The following is a 14,813-nucleotide window of genomic DNA, read 5'->3' as shown; positions in this document are numbered from 1 at the left end:
ATACCGACTTGTGAACCATCTCGAAAATGAGGTGACATATGGTCGGCCTACCACATTCTCGTATTGGGACACGGGTTCTATACTTGTAACAGGCTGGCCTGGTAGTATAGATGTCGAGTGAATGGAACGGAGCATCCTGTTACCATGCCGAAGATTCATGCTGCAGTGACTGGTGATTTGGTCATGAGGTTTTTCATATTCTTCAGGGCTCCATCTTTGCGATGAGCCCTCGAAGGCTAGACAGCTTCAATTAGAAAGTGTGTCTATCACTTCAATCTTTGATTGATTGTCTTTGGTAATGCTTGTATCAGAAGTTCCACCAACTTCATCTAACGCGACACTTATACTCCTGTCGCCCGCAGGTCTCATTCTATTCTCATCTTAGACACGCAGTCTCCTTCGATCCCACTTTCTCTTCTTCTCTTCTCTTTCTACTCTACTCTTCCTCTACTCCTCTTCCTCTACCCTTCTCAGCTACCTCTATTTTCGCCATCTCACCTGTAACTACCGACGTCGTCGGTTCAACATAACCAGAGAGATGTCTTCCCCAAATTCTGCACCACAAAATCTACCCAAGGCAAGCAGCCTCCCGCCTTCTCAGACAAGCGGACAACAACCCAGCTCGAACGAACCGCAGGAATTCATTCGACCTCTCAAGACAATTTACACTGATATCATAGGATGGACAGTGGAAGATGCGTAGCGAGAACTTTATCGAAACTGGTTTGTCTAGACACCAACTCGAGACTACATCAGCTAATCCATCACAGGTGCGATATCCTAACCGAGACATTCAATCTACAAGGGAGCTTCGAGCCCCACTATGCAGAATCCAAAGCATCAATCCGTGTCGTGGCGGGAGAGCAAAAGATGTATAACCCTCCGCAATGCATGGGGTTCGTTGAATTCACCAAGAAAACCGGGCCTGTCGTGCTGGCCGTTTCCAGTCCACCCTCCGATCTTCAGCCTGTGCCTCCTTTGCATGAAAAGTCCTCACCTGGGAGGTATGCGCTGGAAGGCCCTTACAAAAACGGATTGCATTCGCGATTCTTGTTATGACACGGGATGGGTACAAGATCAGGATTGAAGCGAAGAACTCCGTGTGGGACTTTGCTTTCAAGAACTCCTCACACGACTACCTGTCTTCATAAAACATTGCCTAAGGTGGACGGGAACAATAAAGTGACGTCGCAATTTATCCTGCTTCCACCCTCGTGTGAGATCTGATCTAGCAGTGACAATATGTCCGTTTGTGAGCAAAACCTCGAAGAGGGTCGAGCTTGACATATTTTAGAAGTGGTTGAATGTTGCACTCAACATCCAAGGATATTCAAATCCTTCAGTAAGGATCTCCACGCCGATCGGGGACATTCTTCTGGATCCCAAGTTCGCAGGAACGCTGTACGTGTACGGTCTGTCAGTTCAATACCCGCCCGAGGAAGGGAAATTTCGCTACGGTTATAACATCCGTGGTGAGTTCGTCGGCTCCAATGCAGGACCTGCCATGGCTATCGGAGAGGAAGAAGAGGGGGAATTCTTCCTGGCCGCCATCTGGAAAGAAGCAATCAGTCTGAGGGAAGATCTTTCATCTCACGCCCTATGTTACGCTCCTTCGCCATATACTACCACATCGTCGGGATGTTCGCCATGCAGACAAATACATAGACCCTGTTATAGCGAAGAAGGTTTGGCGTCATCTGCGATCCGGAATTGACCAGGGGAAGTTCTTTTACTGGGGAAGTCACGCTAGTTGCATTGTTTTTTAGATTTGGAATATGAATCATACCTAGGTACAGAACCAATAATCTCATTTGGAGGGACAAGGAGCATGGTTGAGTGACACTTAAAACAATTGCTGTAGGAAGTATATCGGCAAAAAGAGGGCACGATATTGTCCCCTCCATCAAAGAGCCAATACATCCATTGATAACTCTGGATGTTTGTAGTTTGCTGGGTACATGTACTCTCCTCATTTACGCAACTAATCCATTGATAAACATCAAATCTACATTGCAATAGATCTCTCCATATCATCATTCATATCATCAAACGGTCTACCGATAACAACGCCATCCTAACCGTCCTAGCACCCAGCACTGCAGGGTATAAAAATATATAGGCTTCGTCAAGTCCAGACTCCATCTAGTCCTTTGGCGGCGGAGGGGAGATCCAGTCCCCGTCTTTCAGCCAAACACCAGCCCCACTATATTTCCCGGCTTCGGCTCCTCGAAGGAAGGCGAAGCGGAAAAAGAGGTCCTCGGGTTTGCTGTCGTCCGCCGGGTCTATCCAATCAGTATCCAACTGATCACTCTCAATCGTCGGCCGGTGTTGAAGTTCCAGGCCACTGTGACCGTGCCGGTGCCAGGTGAACTGCCCCAGCTGATCCTCGTCCAGATATCCTCTCCAACGCTCGACATCATTGACGAGGACAGACACACCATCCACGCCTAATTTGTCCATGCGATCCTTCTCCCAAAGGGAGAAAGTGATGTTGCCATTGCCGTGATAAGCTTCGTGGGACCCGTCTGGGGGGAGGGAGATCTGCACGGACGAGTCCGTCATGTTAGGGTACGTCCCTCCCCACCAACCGTGAGCTCCACCCGGACCCGGGGCCTGCTCCCCCAAGGCAGCGGGAGTCTCGATGATGGATGCAAACCCCCACCGAGCCACGCCGTTGATGAAAAGGCCCAGGAGCAGTCCCTGGTATATCAGCGACGGACGGGTAGGAATGCCCGTACCGGGCATCAGCAGGATGGCCAAGATATAATGGTGGATGCGAAGGCGGAGCCCAGGCAAAGGAAGCAAAATTAGCAAAATCAGACCCATGGTGCAATAGACCTTCAGATAGTGCGGCATAAGACCTCCCTGTCTGATTTTCCAGGCCTGGGTCAGGATTATGGTGATCACGGTGGGGATCACCATCGCCAGCGCCAGTTTAGCACCAGGTTGTTTCTGGATATCATGCGGCGTGAGCCGCTCGAGGGGAATCAACCGTGCGAAAGTGTAGTTATTCAACGCGCCAATAAACACTGGTGGCAAGTACAGGAATGCCTTGGTCATCTGGTACATGGGTGGAGAAAGCGGGGTCAACAGCGGACGTGCGCAGTATTTAAACAACACATACGCCACGAACGACGCTGGTAGCAGTCGCGAAAGCAGTGTGGAAACCAAATCAGCCAACTGATTGATCGGGGGCGGATCCGACACCAGGCCCGTCTGGCAGAAAATCATGAAGAACGTGGAGAGGAACAAGACGGGGGGCGAGGTGCAGAAGAGCCACAAAGTGGCCAGCGCAGCGATGGTGATGCCCAATAGCGGCCAACGAGGATCTTGAGGGCAGGCCTCCTCCGACGATGGCATTCGCACAAAGCTGAAGGCCTTGGGGAAGGTGGAGGGGAAGCCGACCGAACTTATTCCATTCTGCTTCGAGGCTGGAAACGAATGCGCGGCACCTTCCAGCTGGAGTACGCCGCATCCTCCGACGGTATTCGTGATGACACCAGCATGGATAGCCGCCTGGCAGATGAAGCTATCAGCCCGGTAAATGGGGGGATCATCGGATCCCGGTTGTGGTCCTCCGACGACCAGACCTTGGTAGCTGTAGGTTTGATTCCCGACCATGTGAGGGTTAGGCAACTTCGCATCCCGGCAATTCGCAGGACAACGGAAGGGGAAAACGGACGCTGAGAAGGGTCGACAATCGTTTCCGTTCAAGCCACACTCGTTGCCATATGCCCTGTTTGTTGGTTAGATGGGGTTGATGGGAACGATGAGAGTGCGCGCGGACTTACCAAAACGTCGACGAGCAGGAGAGGGTTTGCGGACGGCCATATCCCTCAATAAACCCGGCGGATCGAGAGTGCAACAGAACAATAGTCCACGGGATAAACCAGAGGAAATAAAAGACGGACAGCAGGGCAATCTTGTGCTTCCGCTTGGGGAAGAAGCGGTCCAGGTAGCGGACGGGAAGCTCTTGGAGGCGGGGAAACAATGGCTTCAACAGCAGGTCATGGGGCGGGTTGGGACCCTTCACCCAGTTTGCGGTAGCCCGACCGACTTTGCGCAAGGGTAAGGGAATCCATCCCCAGCGAAAAGACTTGGACGACTCCCGTAGCCAGACGGGAAGGTAACCCTCGCCGGTCTCTTCATCTTGCGGGCGCAAGATATCGGAAGCGTCGGGATCAGCCGAGGGATCATCGTCTTCTAAGAGAGGCGGGATATAGACCCGAGAACCATCTTCAGGACCTTCACCGATCATCCTCCTCGGGAGTGGTATGGATAGAGGAGTCTAATCGAGCCAGCGACAGAAGATATGGGAATAGTTGGAAGAGAGAATGCGAGTAAGATGAGAAGAGAGAGAGGCGGTACAAGTAGATGGCGGAGGGTGGGGGGGCGTGGCAGGGTTCTAGATCAGAAGGCGGATCCGATTGACTCTCACAGCCAGCGGAGAGACAGATGACATCCACGAATGCCTTGGAGCGACAATGAATGTGAACAAGCGGTGCAAAGAATGTAGGTGAGAATGTCATGAAAGAGAGAGAGAGAGAATGAAAGAGAGTCGATGATGGCCTGAAGGGGAATGGCCAGGTGGAGAGAATGGGGAAGGCGGTGGCGGGTGGCTGCTTATATCATGTGGCAAGATTACCTAATGACCCACGTTTATGTTCGTTATGCAGGCTGTCAGTTATGCAGGCACAGAACTTTGTATTTCATACTCATCAGTACTTCGTATAAACGACTCTCCTTTTCTCATCGTCGCCCACCATCTATCTACAGTCATCTACAGCCTGGCTATTGTTGATTCCCACCACATACACCGCGCTGTCACTATGCCATATGCATCTTCAATAAGTCAGCCCTGTGGCGACAGTCTCCATTAGGACCCAGGAAACACCCCCAAGTCCGAACCAGACCCAGACTAGGCCCATGCCCTGAAAATTGGATCTACGAGAGCAAGAATGAGAATTCTCAGGCCAGAATCAGGACGATCGCTTTGCAAGTCGAGTCCGAAACAGCATCTCGCATCGTCTCCGGATTTGTCGGATAAGCATCCAACGCACAGTCCTGTGGAGAGAGATTAACGGTTGCATCCCCGTTGGCGGCTTTGCTTATCAAGCAATCCCCGATAACGTGCGGGTTTATATGAGATTGGGGTCCATCGGACTTCTCCATCCCTCTCGATCTTCATTCTCCATCCTCTCTTCTCCATAGTTCTACGGAACCAGACCATTCTGTCATCATGGCTCGCACCGTGTCCCTCCCTCCTCCACGGGACCTATCGCATCATTTCTCCTCCTCTACTAAACGCCGCGAAGCGAGTACTATCAAGGACCTGTACAAGTACTTCCTGATCCCGGGCATTGCCAATCTGGCCGGGGGTGCGCTCTACTCCACTGCTTCACCCCATCTCCACAGCCTCTAACAGACACCAACAGGTCTGCCAAACGCCTCCTATTTCCCATACGATACCCTCGAAGCCACTGTCGCTCACCCGCATCGGTTCCAACCATCCACATCGCCCTCGCACTCCTCCAGCTCGACCCGTGTCATCATCCCCAAGGAAAGCCAATCCGCCAACCTCCAGAAGAAAATCGATGTCACCACTGCCCTCCAATATGGCACCGCCGACGGCCTCCCCCCAATGGCCACTTTCGTCCGCCAGTTCACCCGCAACCATCTTCACCCCAACGTCCCCTACGCCCGCGGCCCCGATACCCTGCTCACCTGCGGTTCCACCGACGGCTTCTGCAAGACTATCGAGGCTTTCACCAACACCTGGGACCCGGACCGCGACTGGACGTCCCAGCGTGAGGGCGTCCTCTGCGAGGAATTCGTCTACATGAACGCCATCAACACCGTCAAACCGCGTGGTCTCAACGTCGTCCCAGTGGCCATGGACGCACAGGGGATGCGCGCGCATGGAAAAGGCGGGCTAGCCGATGTGCTGAAGAATTGGGACTTTCAGAGAGGAAAACGCCCGCATCTAATGTACACCATCACGTAAGTATATCCCTGCGACAGGGTGAAGTGTGGAGAGCTTGCACGCATGCATGTGGTTCAACGGTCAAACTCTAACGTTGCTTTTTCGGCTCCAGAATCGGCCAGAACCCCACAGGCGGCACCCTCTCCGTCGATCGCCGCAGGGAAATCTATGCCCTGTGTCAGCAGTACGACATCATCATCGTCGAAGACGATCCTTACTGGAACCTGCAGTATCCGTCGGCGACAGCGCAGCAGCAAGACGGGAGTACTCTTCCGCATGTCACCGCCGAGACGCGCAATTACAACGCCCACGGGAGATCCTCTGGATACGCATTCCTCGACTCCCTCGTTCCGTCGTACCTCTCCCTCGACACCGACGGCCGCGTCGTTCGGCTAGATACTTTCTCCAAGACCATCGCGCCGGGCTGTCGGCTCGGGTGGGTGACCGCGCAGCCGGCGGTGATTGAGCGATTGGCGCGCATCACGGAGACATCGACGCAGGCGCCGTCGGGGTTCGTGCAGGCGATGGTCGCGGAGCTCCTGTTGGGACAGCAGGTGGATGATAGTGCCACGCGTGGCAAAGGTGCCGATAAAGGTTGGCAGATGGACGGTTGGGTCCGATGGCTGGAGGGCCTGCGTGGGGGATATGAGAGGCGCATGCAGGACATGTGCAATGTGTTGGAGGAGGGGAAGTTCATCGTCGACCCGGACGATGCGGTCGAATCGGCTGTGGACGAGGATGCTGCCTGGGAGATCGTCGACAGACGCCAGATGTTCGACTTTACGTGGCCGACGGCTGGCATGTTTGTCTGGATCAAGGTCCGCATGGACACGCATCCCCTGTATGGGAAGTATTCGCCTGATCGGCTCTCCCAGGCGCTCTGGGTGCATATGACGAAGAGTCCCTATCTGTGTTTGCTGGGGCCGGGGACGATGTTCGGCCCCACGAAGACGGTTGTCGATTACGCATGGCAGTACTACCGACTGTGCTTTGCGGCCATGCCCGCCGAGGACGTCAAGGGCGTGACTGAGAGGCTTGTGGATGGGTTCCGGTCGTTCTGGCAGCGCAAGAACCTCGACGGTCTAGAAGGCGAGGAGATGTACGCCGTTCAGGCGCTGCGGATGCAGCCCGGGAATTTGCTCGGAACGGGCTGCTAGACAGATGAAGGAGATTGCACACTACATAATACATAGTTCGTTAGACATGCAATTGGTCTCTTATCAACCGTCTGGAATGTTACATAAGAAGCGATGACATCGGCGGAATCCAACCCAACCCCACCACCGAAATTCCTCCAAACCGATTAACTCCCATCGCCACACCCTCACCATGTCCGTAGACCCCTCGTCCCTCCAGAACACAGACCTCGCCGAGGAAATCGAAGCCATCAATGCGATCTACGACCCGGACACGATCACCGTCACCAGCACGGGCACCCCCGCGCCGACCAAACCCAATTCCACTTTAGATCTGGGCAGCGCCGCCCCGACCAGCTCCGTGTCTGCGACAACAATAAACCTCCATATCCCCGAACACCCACATCTATCTTTTGTCCTCAGCTTCGAGCCCTCGTACCCCGACACCCCGCCGAAGATTCTCGGCACAGCGTCGACAGCGGCGCGCGGAGAGGGCAAAGTCGCCGTTGATGTTCTGGAGGAGATCGTGGGGCGGACATACCAACCGGGGGCGGTGTGTCTATTCGACGTGATCAATGAAGCGGTCGAGGCGTTTAGGGAGCTCAATATCGGCGGGACGAGCAATGGCGGCGATACCACGGAACAGACGCAAGAGGGGAGCACGACCAAGGCCGAGTTGAAGCCCGAAGATTTCGCTAGCCTGTCGCTGCGCGACTCGTTCGGTATCGAGAGTCCGCCGGATTGGATCTTATCAGATGTTGTTACTGAGAAGAAGTCTGTTTTTGTCGGTCGAGCCGCACACGTCACCAGCCTTGAGCAGGCTCAAGGCTATCTCGATTACTTGCTTGCGACGGAGAAGAAGGTCGCCGCTGCGACGCATAATATCAGCGCGTGGCGCATCCGACAGGTCAAGCCCACGGCGGGTGCGAAGGGTGAGACTACGGAGATGATTGTGCAGGATTGCGATGACGATGGGGAGACAGCGGCCGGCGGGCGATTGCTGCATTTGATGCAGCTGATGGACGTGTGGGATGTGGTTGTCGTCGTTACGAGGTGGTATGGAGGTGTATTGCTTGGTCCTGACCGGTTTCGCATCATCAATGCCGTCGGTCGAGACGCGTTGTTGAAAGGTGGATTTGGGAGGGAGTCTTCCGCTGGGAATGAGAAGGGGAAGAAGAAGGGAAAGAAGTGAAGCTTGTACCGCTGCTTCTACTATCTCGACAGATCTGAGTTGGACAGTCGTGCCACGGAAGTCCTCATATCGGCTCGGCCCTTTTATGCACCCTGAAGGCTTCCTGATAGCCTCGATGCAGAGGTAGTAACATGATGATGCTAGAAGCCTAATTGGATGTGTTGGAAGGTGCTTACGGCTACATATACCCGATCATAGGAATTGTTGAGCAAAGCTCTTTACGACATTTAGTATGTACTATATATAATACTAAAACGTTGAGCACCGCGAGGATATAATAATTGGTAATGTTAGCCCTCTGGGGAATTGTATCTCCTAAGTATAGACTATCCCAATCTGTCCATAATATAGAAGGAGCATCTTAGCTACTAAACAACCAGTTAATGCTCGCTATCGGCTCTCGTATAAAACGGGTGCATTCGCGAGAGGACTGAAATAGTATAGATAGAGTGGTCTCTCCACAGGTCATGTGTACTCATATAACCCTAGACAGTATTGATGCAAACTTATATATTCTAGCCATAACGCATGAACTCATTTTAGTTACAGTATATAGCCCTATCAATACTTTACCTTGCCTGATACAAAGTCTCTGTCAATTTTAGATGCAATGGAGATCTCTATAGATCTGTCTAGCGCCGCATCGCGCTCAGTGACCGATTGGAGTATGTCTGCCTTTGGGGCTCTTACCGTCTTATCCCTTTTTCTTTTCACTGCCAAAAAAATAAATAAATAAATAAAAATAAAAAAAAAAAAAGGCAGAATATAAAATGAATTATACGGGTTGGTGTCCAATGACAAATGGTAGTACCTGACAATCTGCAATAGGGTATTGGAGAATAGTATAGACGAATAGAAGCAGTGGAACAAGCAGTTGAGCCGGCCGCTTGATCAGCTCCAGAAGGGTTTAGGCTTGGATGCGGGCGCCAGTACAAGATCGGCGGCTGGCAGGCGATAGAGCTGAACGATGCAAGCATGGAATCCCGGGCAGGGGAGCTTCAAGGACTCATGATGGCTGTTCTAAGCGGTGTTGCCTGGGGATATCCAGAATAGGTTACATAGAGGGTTGAGGGTTACCATCACTTGGTGGCCATTATGCAGATATTACACAGTGAAGGTCGCGATACTAAAGCGAAATTAGCCGGCATCATTCTCTCATTCCCTCTCGACAAGTAACAGATTCACCGGCCTGGTCAATCTCACAATCGAAATATGGCCAATAAGTCGTGTTCTCGATTGGCCGGTCGAGAATCCCCCACACCTGAAAGCCAAACCGCCGAACAACAGCAGACTCTGCGGTGGTAGAATATGTCCCAGCCTCCAACAGGAAGCGCAAAACCAGCAGCAGGAGGGATTTGCAGATAATCCTCCTATCTCTAGACTGTGAATTAACCCTACCCATCCTTTTGAAAGGTTTGAGGTGGCAAAATACGATGGAGACAAACTCAGGCCCTTCTGTCAGCAATCTTGTTCACTGGATCGCTTTCGGCACAGTCTATGAGAAGCTGATCTTTCTGGGTTAAGTGTGTAGCCATTACTATTTGGCAGTGACTTCCGATCATTTCGGATTGACGCACGGAATCTGGAAATTGTATGGAGCAAACAAAACTACCTAGTGCCCTAAGAAGACCGAAATGCCAGTTTTGGGTATCGTACAAATCCAACAGTAGTACCTAATCTCTCGGCACCGTAAGCCCAATGCTTATGCCCGAGCGCTAATGTCCAATATTACTAGTATCCACCATCTTCTGTCTATCTCACAAATCTACGGCGATACTCCCGCCGCGACGTCATGCATCTCCTTCATTGCTCCAGAGACGATCCAGCTGGTCCACTCAGAATATTCCTAGAGAAAGATGTGGAGAACATGAAAGCCTACGCCATTCTCTCCCATCGCTGGAGACCCGGGGAAGTGACATTTCAGGATTGCGATGGCATCTCCAACATAACCATGAAGTCCGAGATAAAGGCAAAACCAGGCTATAAGAAACTAGTAGGGGCTTGCACTCAGGCGTTGAAAGACGGTCTCACATATGTCTGGGTGGATACGTGCTGTATCGACAAGAGCAGCAGTGCTGAGTTATCTGAGGCTATCAATTCTATGTTTAGTTGGTATGAGCTGTCGCGGGTTTGCTACGCGTATATGGACGAGGTAACTTATTCTGCGGATCCAAGGGCCAGGGATTCGCAATTTCAGAACAGCTCCTGGTTCAACAGGGGGTGGACACTGCAGGAATTAGTAGCGCCAACCGAAGTGGTCTTCTTTGACGCCGCGTGGCGAGTAATTGGCACAAAGGCAGCCTTAGCAGACCTCATAGCGCGCATCACACGGATAGACGAAAGGGTCCTGATGGATGGTATGTATGCACACCAGACGAATGTGGCGGAAAAGATGTCCTGGGCAGCGGGTCGACGAACAACAAAGCAAGAAGACAGGGCGTATTCTCTTTTGGGCATCTTTGGAGTTAACATGCCAACACTATATGGCGAGGGCTCTCGTGCCTTCAGGCGATTACAACTGCAGATCATCCAAATGTCCACTGACCACAGCATCTTCGCCTGGCAGGGGAGCACTACTTCCTCGGGAATGCTGGCAGAGTCTCCCGACCAATTTCTCTCTTCAAGGTGCTCTACCATTGCGTATGATGACTACTTGGCCGCTTTCAATATATCAGAGCCGAAGTTAGACTTTACGCCAACGAATTTCGGTCTTCATATGCAGTTGCCAATCGCCCCAATACCGCGGTATCCAGGGCATTACTACGGATTTCTAGCATGCTCTACAGGCAGGGAACCTGCGGCTGAATCCAGTGCCATCGGCGATTGGGTTGTGGTCTACTTATATCGCAACCCTCGTACTAAAGTTCCACGATTCACCCGAACGAATTTCTTTGGGCGCTGGGCTGGAGACGCAAACACTCGGGATATGGAGTTTGATACGACCCCTTTCTTTGCCCTTTTATACGAGGATATCTGGCCGCTGTCATGGCACCCATCTACGGAAGAGACACTGCTCCTCTCTCCAATGCCCGCTCCTACATCCACGCACGTCCCAGAACGCACTGTTACTTTTGTCTTGGCCAAAGGCCATCAAAATATTGATATTGTTGACGCTTGTCCCGAGGATTGTTTCACGGCCAGGAATGAGATCTCTTTGGAGAGCTTGCCGGGACATTGGGCGATGAAAGTAGAATTTGGTCGATTTTCATTCCCGCCAATCCAACAGGCAATGATCGCACGAGAAGTGAAGTCTGACAATGTCGGGTTCTTGCGAGATACTTACGCGAGTGGTAAACATTTGTCGACTATCATCGTGAACAATGAGATGATCGGCAGCCGCATGTTGATAGTGCTTGCGATGGGTCGAGGTGCCTGGTACCTATTCCTCACGGACGTCCACAACGGTTTAGACGCCAATTCTTATCGAGAAGATCTCTTCATCCCAGGATTCGACCACCAGAACGTTCGCCTAAACCCAGGTCCGTTTGTGGGCATAGGCGTTCCGTTTAGTGGAGAATATACATCGTCCGCCTATCTTGGCAGGTTTTTCGTCAAAGTTGAACGCCAAATTCGGCTGGGTTATGATAATTTGGCGTTCCGCATAATAGTTGGGCTGAAAACCGCCCAACCTGACAAGGAAGAGATCTATATTCCGACAGACGTCATGAACTCGTTGGTAGCTTTTAAGCTTACCAATACAGGTCGGATACAATTTGGGTGAACTTCCTGCGACACTCTGTTGACTGTATTGTAATATATTTTATTATCATGAATGACAATATTTAGCACGTCTTCTTGTGGAGCCATGGCGCTACGTGGGGATTGACTACGTCAAAGTTGGCGAAAGAAGAGTTATACTTGTAGAGAATCCGTCAATTACATACACGCATAGTACTTATCGTCGGCCTTTTTGTTAAACCGTCTCTGCACGTTTCTGCCTACCGCCTCTTCCATCCTGCTCCGTAGTATATATATTGGTCACGGATACAGGCGGAGCCAGGAGGGATTAGGGAATGTCGCGTGGATTGGTGCAGACCATAGAGAGAAATGGATCCCGGAGAAGGGATTGCTAACAAGGTTCTTCCTTTTGGAGGCATAGTCTGTGGTTGAGTTGATGAGATTTCAGAGTACGTTCATGCCCTGTTGCGGACAGTCTGGAGGTAATGAGATATATATACGGCAAAAATCCGGATAAAAGCCTGAACGGTATCAACAAACTCCTCGATCAGGATTCCCCGCGGGATTTTGCAATGAATTCTGGGCCAGGTCTGGACAACCCCCTCCACTATGCGGCATTGGCTGGGTCTCTTGATTGTGAAATTTCTGGTCGAGAGAGGGGGAGACCCCTGGATCCCGGATCCTTATCGTCGGACAGCGCTAAGCTTGGCAATTTATGCTGGCCATGAAGAAGTGGCACAGTTTCTGGGTGATCTCAAGACTTCTATGATCTCTAATCAACAGGAACAGGGCTCAAGTAAAGTGGACTTGGTAGCTTAAATCAGGAGCTGCTTGTATCTTCCTCTTAGGAACTACCTAGGCATGATATGCGTTCTGCGTAATGCATCTGCCGGTGAAGGCGTACCGTACATATGCAACGCATGCCAATTCAATGTCCTCTCAAGCAGTCAACCTGGCCAGTCAAAGAAGGAGAGTAAACAGATGTCTCTTTCTAAATTTGCAATGTGACCTCCAACAGTGGCAAATCCGGATCCTATCAATCGCCTGAGCCGTAATTACAAGGACACAAATGTATCGACGGGGGAGCAGAGATCGTTGGTGGATATAGACAAGCAAGTGCCACCATTTTGGCTCAAGAGAGAATGACTACTTTAAGTCTGCTGATTGGAATCCACCATCAAGAGGTGTATGACAAACGGCTGCTCAGGGCCGGACCAGGGCAAGATAGTGATGAGATTCCCAGCAAGATAGTGTGGAGTTTATCACAGCACTCATACGAGCATTGCGAGTGTAATAGCAGGCGGGCGAACCGGTACCCAACCGACCACGCACATCGGGTACAGTCTCTTATATCCAAGACGTGAGAGGCCCACTTTATGCCCTGGCTCAACTTGAGGGGAAGGGAGCCGTAGTATTCGGGCACATATCGCTATGAGGGCAAGGAAATACAGGAGACATGTCGAAATATACATAGAAAACGAAGAGACGTCCATCGTGGACGACAGTACCTGCAGCCAAGGGAGGTTAGATTCATCTGCTTCTAGCTCTGTTGAATCTCAGAGTCCAATTCAACTCGTATCGGTTCATCAAGTTCGGCTTTGTCGGTTGATGTGGGGTTAAGGGAAATGCCAGCTCGGAAACAGCAGACGCAAAAGAGGAAGAAGTGATAAAAAACTTGAATGAGCGGTCAGAGATATAATGATTCATCAGTAATAGTTAAGCAGGAATAGTAAGGAAGGAAACGTCTCCGGTTGAACTGGCATCCCATGAATCCCACGAACCGATACAAGGCGACCATCTCCAGATCCCCAACATAAAGGCTATCACACGTTTCAGCTGCGATCCTCTCTCCCAATCACCCCTCGTATTGGGCCGTCCGACATCACACCGACGCAAAGCTTGGTTGAGACCACCACCGGCTCGGATCTGATCCATCATGCACCGTGTGGCGGCCAACCACGGGGTTTAGCGGGCTTCCGCGGGAAACGATTAACCGCTGGGAGCCCCTGGCCCGAAGCCCAAAGTTTGGGACCATGCCAGTCACCGGCTGGTGACACCAGAGATTGGATATTGGATCGGTGGAGATACATACATACTGCGTACATTTCTCTACGACTCGCGGGCGAGTTGAGTTGTCTTGAGTCGAGGGGTCATCGTGTGACGCGACTCAGTCAGACCATGAGGGCCATGGCGTGGGTAGTCCGACGAAAGAGATTGCTCGAGAGATTGTGATTAATTTGCGCCCAGGCAGAAGCGAATTTACGAGCGGATTCTTGGTCGTGGATGGTGTCGACGAGTCGAGTGTCGGGATGGACTCAGTTACCGACAGCGGGGATGGCGTCGGTTCATTGCGATGAGGAGAAGTCCCTGAGTCGGAGACGCTCTGTCTACGAGGTCCACTCCGTCCCAACTGCCGGATTCTTCACAGTGGCTGTCATGAACAGAGTCGGTGAAAATCTCTTCACCCGTCGACGGGGACCGCGAGACGGGATTCGACCAGTCCACTCGCTGTCTCGCTCACATGGGACCGTCGGCGTTGTTCCCTGGAATCTTCGAGGAATTAATTAATTCGCCCGGATGGGTTTGGGACGGTTCATTTACGATTTAATATGGCGGTAATGTATCGCGGGGACTGAATCTATCTGAAACCCGATCTGATCTGGGAAGAAGCTCCAATGCTACATCGCTTAGGAGGGTGATACTCTGGACGGTCTGCCATTCAGGAGCTATACTCAAGGGGATGATTCAAACCGAATCATGTTCGAATCAACCACGGATGAACCGTGGTGAAGGACGGTTCTCCGCATCTGAGCCATGGACCCAA

The 14,813-nt window shown here is 51.7% G+C and overlaps 6 protein-coding genes across 6 annotated transcripts; 3 read left to right on the top strand and 3 right to left on the bottom strand.

Annotated features, from left to right (window-relative positions):
* Positions 1 to 1,898: 1,898 nt before the first annotated feature.
* On the bottom strand, positions 1,899 to 4,637 carry BDV59DRAFT_188228 (LCCL domain-containing protein). The gene is made up of 2 exons (XM_073691383.1): positions 3,792 to 4,637; positions 1,899 to 3,736 (listed from the first exon to the last, which is right to left on the bottom strand). The coding sequence occupies exons 1-2, from the start codon at positions 4,256 to 4,258 to the stop codon at positions 2,143 to 2,145; spliced, it is 2,061 nt and encodes a 686-aa protein (XP_073543356.1). The 5' UTR covers positions 4,259 to 4,637; the 3' UTR covers positions 1,899 to 2,142.
* A 442-nt stretch (positions 4,638 to 5,079) lies between these two features.
* On the top strand, positions 5,080 to 7,206 carry BDV59DRAFT_188227 (putative aromatic amino acid aminotransferase). The gene is made up of 3 exons (XM_073691382.1): positions 5,080 to 5,378; positions 5,436 to 6,000; positions 6,096 to 7,206. The coding sequence occupies exons 1-3, from the start codon at positions 5,240 to 5,242 to the stop codon at positions 7,138 to 7,140; spliced, it is 1,749 nt and encodes a 582-aa protein (XP_073543355.1). The 5' UTR covers positions 5,080 to 5,239; the 3' UTR covers positions 7,141 to 7,206.
* A 1-nt stretch (position 7,207) lies between these two features.
* BDV59DRAFT_188226 (IMPACT family protein) lies at positions 7,208 to 8,607 on the top strand. The gene has a single exon (XM_073691381.1). The coding sequence runs from the start codon at positions 7,313 to 7,315 to the stop codon at positions 8,309 to 8,311; it is 999 nt and encodes a 332-aa protein (XP_073543354.1). The 5' UTR covers positions 7,208 to 7,312; the 3' UTR covers positions 8,312 to 8,607.
* Positions 8,608 to 10,178: 1,571 nt separating this feature from the next.
* BDV59DRAFT_196320 (HET-domain-containing protein) lies at positions 10,179 to 11,116 on the top strand (the record flags this gene model as incomplete). The annotated part of the gene is made up of 3 exons (XM_073692699.1): positions 10,179 to 10,390; positions 10,421 to 10,846; positions 11,086 to 11,116. 3 exons carry the CDS (start codon positions 10,179 to 10,181, stop codon positions 11,114 to 11,116), a joined length of 669 nt encoding a protein of 222 aa, XP_073543353.1.
* BDV59DRAFT_188224 (uncharacterized protein) lies at positions 10,804 to 11,489 on the bottom strand (the record flags this gene model as incomplete). The annotated part of the gene is made up of 1 exon (XM_073691380.1): positions 10,804 to 11,489. The coding sequence occupies one exon, from the start codon at positions 11,484 to 11,486 to the stop codon at positions 11,295 to 11,297; it is 192 nt and encodes a 63-aa protein (XP_073543352.1). The 3' UTR covers positions 10,804 to 11,294.
* A 1,101-nt stretch (positions 11,490 to 12,590) lies between these two features.
* BDV59DRAFT_188223 (uncharacterized protein) lies at positions 12,591 to 13,824 on the bottom strand. Its single transcript, XM_073691379.1, has one exon. The coding sequence runs from the start codon at positions 13,480 to 13,482 to the stop codon at positions 13,261 to 13,263; it is 222 nt and encodes a 73-aa protein (XP_073543351.1). The 5' UTR covers positions 13,483 to 13,824; the 3' UTR covers positions 12,591 to 13,260.
* Between the last annotated feature and the right edge of the window lie 989 nt (positions 13,825 to 14,813).

The sequence above is a fragment of the Aspergillus ambiguus genome (assembly GCF_047715705.1).
Source record: "Aspergillus ambiguus strain CBS 117.58 unplaced genomic scaffold BDV59scaffold_53, whole genome shotgun sequence".
Classification (NCBI taxonomy): domain Eukaryota; kingdom Fungi; phylum Ascomycota; class Eurotiomycetes; order Eurotiales; family Aspergillaceae; genus Aspergillus; species Aspergillus ambiguus.
The sequence above is the reverse complement of the archived record's forward strand: the minus strand, read 5'-3'. Positions and strand labels throughout refer to the sequence as shown.

Excerpts from the sequence above, each read along its gene's own strand:
- BDV59DRAFT_188228 (XM_073691383.1), bottom strand. The coding sequence starts at position 4,258 with ATGATCGGTGAAGGTCCTGAAGATGGTTCTCGGGTCTATATCCCGCCT. Across the intron at positions 3,737-3,791 it reads TCCTGCTCGTCGACGTTTTG|GGCATATGGCAACGAGTGTG; the intron begins GTAAGTCCGCGC and ends ACCAACAAACAG.
- BDV59DRAFT_188223 (XM_073691379.1), bottom strand. The coding sequence starts at position 13,482 with ATGGACGTCTCTTCGTTTTCTATGTATATTTCGACATGTCTCCTGTAT.
- BDV59DRAFT_188226 (XM_073691381.1), top strand. The coding sequence starts at position 7,313 with ATGTCCGTAGACCCCTCGTCCCTCCAGAACACAGACCTCGCCGAGGAA.
- BDV59DRAFT_188227 (XM_073691382.1), top strand. The coding sequence starts at position 5,240 with ATGGCTCGCACCGTGTCCCTCCCTCCTCCACGGGACCTATCGCATCAT. Across the intron at positions 5,379-5,435 it reads CATTGCCAATCTGGCCGGGG|GTCTGCCAAACGCCTCCTAT; the intron begins GTGCGCTCTACT and ends AGACACCAACAG. Across the intron at positions 6,001-6,095 it reads CATCTAATGTACACCATCAC|AATCGGCCAGAACCCCACAG; the intron begins GTAAGTATATCC and ends TTTCGGCTCCAG.